This window comes from Sipha flava, unplaced genomic scaffold, assembly GCF_003268045.1.
Source record: "Sipha flava isolate LNK unplaced genomic scaffold, YSA_version1 67_pilon_pilon, whole genome shotgun sequence".
In the NCBI taxonomy this organism is placed as follows: Eukaryota; Metazoa; Arthropoda; class Insecta; order Hemiptera; family Aphididae; genus Sipha; species Sipha flava.
Window position 1 is genome coordinate 2239232 of NW_020273607.1, and position 10722 is coordinate 2249953.

The 10722-nt window shown below is 24.9% G+C and overlaps 1 protein-coding gene across 1 annotated transcript; it reads left to right on the forward strand.

Annotated features, from left to right (window-relative positions):
- The first annotated feature begins 249 nt into the window (after positions 1-249).
- On the forward strand, positions 250-8468 carry LOC112691926 (acetyl-coenzyme A transporter 1-like). Its single transcript, XM_025566381.1, has 9 exons — positions 250-530; positions 637-763; positions 1947-2106; positions 2179-2333; positions 3427-3617; positions 5774-5958; positions 6181-6307; positions 7686-7901; positions 8212-8468. Exons 1-9 carry the CDS (start codon positions 321-323, stop codon positions 8371-8373), a joined length of 1533 nt encoding a protein of 510 aa, XP_025422166.1. The 5' UTR covers positions 250-320; the 3' UTR covers positions 8374-8468.
- The last annotated feature ends 2254 nt before the right edge of the window (positions 8469-10722 follow it).

The following is a 10722-nucleotide window of genomic DNA, read 5'->3' on the forward strand; positions in this document are numbered from 1 at the left end:
TATTTACTGAATGTATAAATAAGAATACAATACATAAAAGATTTAATTAATGTTCATAAAATATGAATCATATCCAACACTTCACGTCATTATTTGTAATAATTAGATTATAGCTTAGACAATACACAAATTGGTCCATAATATAATGAAAATCGATGAGTGAAATTAAGATTGTAGCATAGGTCAGCAAATTATGATAAGACCGTACAAAGACATAAATTCATTATTTCTTTAGTGTTTAAACTATAGTGATTTGATCGACTACATGTTAAATAGTATATGGTTATATTTTCAAACTACTCGTTTATTGGTGAATAAATATGTCGTCACCAATAAATGAAAACGAAACAGAAAAATGTCCAGATGTACAAGTATACAACACGACTGATATTAAGCGAAACTTTAAAGGAGATCGGATGAACTTTATACTGTTACTGTTACTGTACACGATGCAAGGATTTCCTATAGGCTTGACATCAGCTATACCGATTCTTTTGCAAAGCATGAAAGATGTGTCCTACCAAGATCAAGTAAGCTTCCTAATCAGTTGGTTTTGGAATTATCGTCAGCCGCCCATGTGTAATTTTATTATATTTCTGTGCTGCGCTATTGACGAGTTATTATGTTTTGTTTCAGGCTTTGTTTAGCTTGGTAATATGGCCTTTTAGCTTAAAACTCTTATGGGCTCCATTAGTAGACGCGCTTTACGTACGAAAAATAGGAAGGCGAAAGTCTTGGCTCTTACCAGTTCAATACTTATTGGGTATATAAAATACAATATTCTCCGTAACATTTTTGCGTTGAATAGTTCCAGTTCATCAAGGTTTTTCTTATAATAGCTAAAGAAAATAAAACTAAAGAAACATTTGATAACGTTAATTTTTAATTTTAAAATTTCAATTAATTTTTGTTATTTCAATAAACCTGTCTACAATAGATCCTTAAAATGTTTTGATTGCGATCAAAGATATCTATAAGATTTGTGTCAATGGATTTGTAATTTTTTTCAAACACATTTTAGTAGGGCCGTCGCAAGAGGGGTGGGCAATGGGAAAATTTTACTCCAGGCCTAGTCTCTCCCAGTCTAGAGAAATATAAAAGGGGCCCTCATAAAGTATTTTTTTTTATGAAATATTAATAAATTTAATTGAATAAAATTAACTTGAATTTATATTTAATCGTTATTATGCAGGCTACATTTTCAGTTATTCTAATTTCTAAATAGTTTTAACTGTAAATTATTATGGTTATTGCCGGAGTGTGAAGAATGACATAATTTTATTCAAATGTATGTAAAAATTTGTTATCACAAGTATCGACACAACAATATCGAAGTTCTTATTTTCTATTACTGTTAAAAAATGATCTAGTCATAAATTTAATTTTTATTAAATATGGTAACTGTTAATACATTATTGAGAAGTTGATAAAAATGTAATTAATTGCATTTAAATGACCTTGATTGGTTGAGGTTTGAAAAAATATATTTATCAACATTTTGCAAACTTGAAGTATATTTTTTTATCATACTCGTAAATTATTATGATAATTGAAGAACCCCAGAATGAATTTTCCTCAGACTCTAATAATCCTCAAGACGGCTCTGCTTTTTGGTACTTAAAAATATTCGATTAGTATAAATTTTCTTTAACTGAAAATATGTAAAAATAATGAGAATATTTTAATTGGAAATTGTTGAATAGAATAATAACCAATTTTAAAATATCAAAACATTTCCCATTCAATTTTTTTTTTTTCGAAAAGCGTTTCAATTAAAATTCTCCAATAATAATTTCTTTTATTTTTAATACAATTAGTGATACATGATAATATTTACTATGTCATTTAATTCTATGAAATTATTTTTATCACTCCCTGACCTTGTACGAATAAAATTTTTAATTTTAAATAAACATTGTATAATGTACATTATTTATATTTAATAGGGTCATGTTTACTTTATATGTCTAATGACATAGATACTTTGTTTCCTAAAACGGATAAACCAAATATCATGACATGGACATACATGTTCTTCATAACTAACATTCTAGCTGCCACACAAGATATTGTCATCGATGGTTGGGCCCTGACAATTTTAAACAAGTGGGTTTCAAATAATCAATTGCAATCATTATAAATATGTGATTCTTTAATTTTATAATCTGTTTTGTACAGAAAAAATTTAGATCATACATCCACGTGTAATACAACAGGCCAAACAATTGGTGTAATGTTAGGCTCCATGGTACCAATTTTGCTTACGTCTGAAGACTTCTGCAATAAATACTTATGGGTTGAGCCAGAAACGGGAGGAGTAGTCTCAATAGAAAGTAGGTGGTTACATTTTATAATTTTAATATTTTCATTAATGTTATAGAAGTTGTAGAGGTAAATGAATGCGAATGAGATTAGATTATATCAAAAATGACCATATCTTCATGAACGCCATATGTATGTCAATATTCAAAATTTATTTTTATCGAATGACCAAATGTCATTCGATAAAAATAATTCAGTCATCAAAAAAATACTACTATATATATTACGTGACGACAAAGATTTAATTATATTTTTATTTTCTCTTAGAACTTAAAACATCTGAGCATAGATTGCACGGAATTAATTTTATATATTTGTTCATTTAATTCAATATAATTAGCACTACTTTGAGTTCGTACATACAAAATGCTTAGACAATTTATAATATTAAGCATATAGTGGGAATCATGAATAATAATACAACAATTAAAGATTAATTGTTTTAATTTTTATTTTAATTGAATACATGATGTTCAGTTAGTTAGTTTTTATCATTTTATATTCCAATCATAGTATCATAAACTCATATGTGATTTCCACAACTTATTTAGAGTTTTTCAAGCACTCTGTATATTATTTGTATAGCATAGTGTAAATCTATGGTGTGAAAACAAATATATCATAAGACACTTCATATATTTTTGATCCTAAACAATAGTTTGATTTGAAGTACATATTATTCATGCAATTTTATCAACCAAAATTCTATTAATTATTAAGCATGATAATTAGATCTGGTATAATATAGAATAAACCCGGAGTATAATTAAAAATTTAAATTAGATAACCAATTATAAGATATAAAAGAAATTATAAAACATTCAACTAAAAAAAGAGAGGATCGAATGTTAAGGAGAAGATTGGTATTAGTTGTGCGGTAACCAAAAAAACCGAAGATGGAAAAATAAGGATAATCTGGAAAGAAAACGAGGATAATTATTCAACGCTACATGATACTTATTTTATTATTTTCGATAACTATAACTATTTTGAAATAGCAAATTATTAAAATATTAATAATAAATAACAATTAATCTATATATTTGGCTCAATTTGGTTTATTGTCTACATACAACACATATTATTAGTAAATTATTCATACAGGTTTTTTTTTCGTTTGGGGCATTATATTTATGTCAGCAACAACATTAATTGCCATTTTTAAAAAAGAAAAAGATCACTTATTGGAAGAAAATCAGATAAAACTCAATGTTGCACAAAACTATGGGCTAATATGGGATATTTTAAAGCTACCTGGTATTCGGAAATTGACATTGGCATTATTAACAGCAAGGGTAAATATAAATTAAGTGTATGATAAATAGTGAATTCATTGATCACACTCTCAATTTATTTTACGATTCATTAAAGTACAATTATATTTAACTCTTAGTAAAATAATGAACTATTTATTTTTGTTTAATTTGATATTCCATACCTAAATATAATATCTAACATACTTTATTTTAACAATCTTAACTTTGAGAACCATTAACTCTCTAAACCAAGGGTTCTCAACCTTTTAAGATAAATACCCACTTTCATGCTATTTTATACTGCCACGCCCCCATCATCATAATAAAATTTAATTATTTTTAATATATATATATAAATCTTCTTGTAATTCAACCCTATGATTGATTTTGTAATCGGATACGTGCTCTCCACTCTTCACTGTTTCCAGCTAACCTCTTTAGCTCCGTGCAGCTTAACAGTCCAGCATCGGAGATCATTTGATTAACAAATGAGGTTCTCGGACATCCTTGTTCTCTTTACCTTCAATTGTCCAATCTATTATTCTATAAACTAGTTTGTGTTTGGCCTCAATCAGAGTAAAGCGTTATTCTAATAAAATTTTATTTAGATGATTATTTAGATAAAATTTTATTCGAATAATTTTCGTTAATATTGTTTGGTTAAATATAGTGTTCATAATTTAAAACAGGCACATATTATAATTTATAAACAATAGATAGCATTTTATTTTAAGGTACATGATATATATCTTATTTTATTCGAGAAAATATAAAAAATATTATAAATAAAATATATAATATATATATACTGTCCAGATAAAATGTTGCCCAACTCTGGCCTTAATATGTATCCAATTATGTTCCATCCTTTTTAATGGTTTTAAGTTCTTTGAATTGATTTATTTCGCTAATTATGCTTTTGTTTACTCAATCCAACTCACTTGTAGCATTATTCTCAAATACCACATTTCAAAACTTTCGAGGATTTATTGTGCTTTATTTATCGTAATCATTTTCGTGGTATTTAGGTTATGAAGTCGTATAGCACCATATTCCATACATATAATTTTACGAAGCGTTTCCTTGCCCGAAAACTCATACTATTGGAACATAAAAATTTGTTCTTATTCATGAAAATTAACTTTACCTGTGTGATTCTATATCTTATTTCCATGATTGAGTTGCCTAAGTATTTAAACTATTCTACTTTTTCAAGCAGCCGATTTCCGGCTTGAATATCAATTCCACAGATTTAGTCTAATTTTAGCAATTTAAATCATTATTGGTTATTGGATAAATATGATAACATAAAAATCAATGAAGTTGTTTTGAATACTATAGAACGGGGTGATTAAGATCAATTGCAGAGGTTTTATGGTTATATCTCTGTACATTTTTAAAAAAAAGATCAACTTATTTTTTTCCAAATTAAGGGTAACATATATCTAGATGGTATTCATTGTAAAAAATCATATTAACCAAAGTAGTTTTTATATATATTTTTTTTAAGGTGACCCTATTAATATTATTTTGGGGTGAATAGAGTCACCTGTTTATTTTGCCTAATGAACCTATCCATACCACAGCTAGGTTGAATAGGGCCATCATATATATTTTTAAAAATGTTATTCTATTCTTCAACAGAATATAAAAAAAAGTGTAAAAATAGTATTATTTTAGTATTAATAGAGAATAATAAAATAAATACCTATGTACATAATTAATATTAAGAATATATAACTTTATTACTGGTTCTAATAAAAAAAGTAAACTCATTAAAATAAACTTTTTGCATCATATAGTTATAATTATAAAAAAAGAACAGATTGGTAGGTAACAAAAATACTTAATGAATTTATTTATAAGGCAAAAAATATTAATATTATTTTAAATTATTAAAACAAATTAAATTATATTCACTTTCTTAAATATTAAATTTTAAATTTATTATTATGAAGTAGATATAAATTAATGTGAGGGTTGGCACTGCTTAATTCCGCTTAATAAGGTTTCGATTATATATAAATATTTTCGAGTTTCGTTGCTTTTTAAGAATGTTCACGTCGTCCCACAGGTTGAGAATCGTTGCTCTTAACTATGAAATTAAAACTCCAAGTTTTCAAAAAATTGTAATTAGGTACAGTTAATATATCACCATTGTATAATTTATGCATTCATTTTCTTTTATGTAAAAGGTTGGATTTTCTGTAACAGATAGCGTTACATATTTGAAACTTATTGACGCTGGAATATCAAAAGATGACATTGCAATCATTAACACTGCATTATGCTTGATAAAAATATGTTTACCATTACTGTCAGCAAAATACACTTCAGGTCCAAAGCCAATGAGCATATATTTAAAATCAACAATTATGAAGTAAAGTCATTTGAATATTATTAAAATTACTGAATTAGTTCACGCTAATAATAGAATTCTTAAATTAATAATTTAATTTATTATGAACTTTTATTTTATATCTTATTTAAATAATAACATAAGTGTAAACAATTTTTGATATGGTAATCATATTAATATGTAAATATCTATAGATTTATATATGTATATATTAAAACATTGAAATATTTTGACAAATTTCAGATTAACGTGGAGCATTGCGTTTCTTGCACTAATTTATATTACTCCACGATTCGTAATTAATAATGGTTTCGTAGATATTCCAGTAACCTATTACGTGGTTTTAATATTTGTATTATTTGTAGATGAGGTGAGTTTATAATAATATTTATAGCTTACATCTAGATACTTATATAATTTAATGACAAATTTAAGTCTTAGGAGGCCAGAGTGCAAATACCAATTGAAGGCCCCTTAAAAAATAAATGTACACAATATATATATAATTAATTTAATTTTAAAGCAACAACATAAAATTAAAAAAATATTCAAAGCACGAAAAGACAATTAATAAAATAATAACACAACAGACAATTTTCAATTTACAATTTTGGTTTTGGAGGTCTTTTAGAGCTTGAGGCCTCTGTGAATTGCGCCAACTGCACTTCTCCACAAATATAAATACATTAAAGATTAAAATAGTGATAGTTATTAAAAACTGAGTAAAAAATTATATCAATATTGAAATATTCGATATTCATATAGAAACTAATAGTTGTTGATAATTAGTGTACTATTATTTATTACCTAAATTTTAACAATATTTAAACTGCAATTTAAATTCTATTTACTTGATTCATATAAATTAGTATGTTGTATTTTTACAGTATTTAAAACAATTTAAATTGTATTACTACGCTAATTTATTTTTTATCATTCACGGTATATACTATTATTGTATATTACTATACTATTTTTCACTGATACTTATTTTTTGGATTTTCGTGTATGACAAAAATATCATTGATTTTTTTTATTTTTAAAGCCTAACTCCTTCATTTTTTCAATTACTTATGACTAGGGCGCGAATTTCAAGGAAAAATCAATTTTTATTCTAAATCCTTATGCAATGCTCAATTTAGCAAAAATATGTTTCAAGTGGTGTAGATTCTTATAATTCAATTTTTAGTTTGCATTTTATGTCGTATTTACTTCTTTAATGCATTTTTGTTATTTTCACTACTTTTAAAGATATTATTTTCATATTTTTTAAAAATTTAAAAAAACTTCAATTATTCAAAATGTTCTTTAATCAAATTATTGACAACTACACTTTATCGTCTTATGTTATCGTTATGTCATTAAATTATGGTATAATAGTCGATGACGATATCAATAATACGGACTACGTGAGTGGAAAACATTGATCAAATAAAATATAAAAATTGTAGTGCTTTTTTGATAGTCATTTTTCACATTTTTAATGCATTTATTACGTCATTAATTAAATTTTTCAAATTTTTAACACATTTTTTACGTAATTTATGAAATTTTTAGGTTATAATTGCATTTTTTCTAAGGTATTTTTTAGGGCATTAAAAGTCGTGCCCTTCTTAAAATGTATGAGTTATTACATAACTTATTAATGTTTTTTTTATACATTTATCAATTTTACAATACTTATTTATTTTATATTTAAACTTAATTCTATAATAATAATTAATAATATTTTATATTTTTTTTTATAGATTGTATCTTACATTATGTTTGTTGCTATGTTATCTTTTTTTTCTCGAATATGTGACCCTCGTTTTGGTGGTACTTATTTAACATTATTAAACACAGTTTCAAATTTGGGATTTACGTGGACGTCTACAGTAGCACTTGGAATGATTGATTTACTTACGATTAAAGTATGTTCCAAGAATTCCAAAAATTATTGCTCCACAATGGATCAACAAAACGTAAAGTATTTTATTAAAAAAATATTAAAACTAGCTTAACATTATATTTAAGACGAATCATGGCTTACAGTAATTCTAAAAATGAATAATTTTACTTTTTTAAACATTACTATAACTAATTATAAGGAAAAAGTATTCACATTAAAAATTTGACCAGTTAAATAATGTATTTATTTACAGTTTTTATCAACTTTAAATAAAATGGGTCTCATAATTTGGTGAGGCTTATTCCTAAAAATATTATTTTTAAACCGAAAAAAACAAATAATATAGATGGAATATTTTAATAGATTTTATTTTACTTTTTTAGACATGCGAAACAATTGGCGGTGATTGTGATACTCTAGTAAACGGCTACTATATAGGAACCTTTATATGTATGATCGTTGGATTGCTTTGGATTTGTGTTTTTAAAAATGTTCTTAAAAGTCTTCAAACTAAAAGTTCTTGTTATTGGTTGGTGAAAATATGACTCAAATATTATGAAAAATATGGAGGATTGAGTGTATTGAGATAATTAATTCGATTGTTTACATCATAAAAGAACTGAAACTAAAATAATTAGATTTCATTATTTAAGTTAGAGTTCAATAATATTGAATTCTAATAGTTATAATATTGAAATTATTATTTTTGAAAGATATTATGATTGTTTGTTATAAAAATGGTTTTTCAAGGAAAACAAACCAAGTAAAATTATATTTATTAAAAATTATTAATTATTGTAATCATTAATTAATTTTGAATACAGTAAAAATATTGATCTCATGTTTTATAAATTAGAAATGTATTTATTATGATTTATATATTTTAATAGTGTATTATATAGTTATATTTTTATATCAATATATTTAAACTGAAAATGTGACAAGACAAGACCTGATACAACAATTTCATACATTGTAATTTGTATTATTCAAACTCTATATCACGATTCCGAAGAAAATCGTGAATTTTGTTCAGAATGGAAGAAAAATATAAAAAAAAAAAATTAATTTAACAATATTGTTATAATATATTTTTTATTAAATAATGTTTTATGAAGTAATATTCCTAAAAATTATTTTCATCATTAATATTTGTGTATAGGATAGGGTGAATTTACGCTCTTTCAAGTCTATCCTGCATTGGCATACATACATGGGTATCAGGAGGGGCGGTCAACACCCCAAAACTCTAAATTGGTACCCCTGTACGCCTATGCTGTTCCGTATTAATCCTATTTTTTCCCTTACTCTTAATGTATAACTTATAATTTATAAAATCTGAACTTTATAATGGAATTTTTAAGGTAAAATTTAACCATTTTAGTGGTTTGGTACATCGTATTATTATGAAAAATATATATTGTGTATAAAAATTTTATTTGTATTCAAAAACCTTTATACATCATATATTTATTTTGTTGTTAGAGCTAGCAAAAAAAAAAAAAAAATTATCAATATTTCACTCAAGAGTGAGAGGATGCAAGTAAAAAAAATGTACCCAAACACTGATTAAGTCCAGGACTGCAATTTAAAGGGGCAAGGTGTGCGCTCACACACACTGACATATTTTTTATCTAAAATTAGTCTGAACGTTTATAGTTAATTATTTCTATGGCCTTGACCTTCAGCTTTAAATATTTAATTTCTGAAACAATAAAACATCTTTACATGCAATTTTTATTCATCTCGAATAAAACTAATAATATTATTGCTTAATGATAAATAATTCTTTCCATGATGGAGACAACATTTTTTTTTTTTTTTGCGGTAGATAATATATATTCCAAGTTCTATGCAAAGTTAATATGTTTCAAATAGAATAACTTTTTAGTGATAACACAAGAAACGTTTTTTTAACGATAAATAACTGGTGATGAGAAAAAATTGTTTGGACACCCTTAAAAAAGGCTACACATGAATTACATCTCGAAATAAAAAAAAATTGATAAGTAAGCACATGAATTGTGCCCAACTTTATCTAAACAATTGCACAATAAATATGAAAATAGCCAATTAACTTATCTGGATTTTATTAAAAAGATATCATACAAGTTTTCATCAGTCTTATAATTGTTAAAATCTAAATTTAATCTTATAATTTTTAATATAATTATACATTTAATTTAGATACTTCTAATTGCATAACAATGACAAAAACAATATTTTTAACATAACGTTAGTAATAATTTTCTATTGATAGAACTTAGTCTGTATAAAATAGGAAGGAAAACAATGTTTTTACTTTGGGACGCAATTCGTGTAACTCGTGCAATTCGCTAACCTGAAATACCGACCCTGATAGAATCTTAATGTTAGAGCACATTGAAAATATATTTTCGTTAATTAAATATTAATAATAATAACCATGCGGAGGCATACAACCTAGTCAGTTGTACAGGTAGTGAACAGATCCATCTCCACACAAACCACTTTCGACAAATCAAGGAAAATTATTAAATAAAAGCACAAAATCTATAAGTTATTTTTATTATATACTATCTGAATTACCTGTCTTTTTTCGTATATAGTTTTTGCTTTCTCTAAATGAAATGCTTAAATCAGTAAATAATGTAGTGTTTTAAAGAAGAAAAAAAAATATTTTATTTAATTCAATAAAGTACTAAATAGTAGTAATAATAGTAGCTGAATTATAAATAATAAAAAAAAATTAATAATAATAATAATATTTACAAATGATTCTAATAATTCTATACATATATTATTATTAAAAATGATTCTATAATCCTTATCCTTATATATTATATAAAAGAACAGAACATATTTTTTTACACTATTTAACATTTTTCCAATTATTTTATATATTATATAAGGAT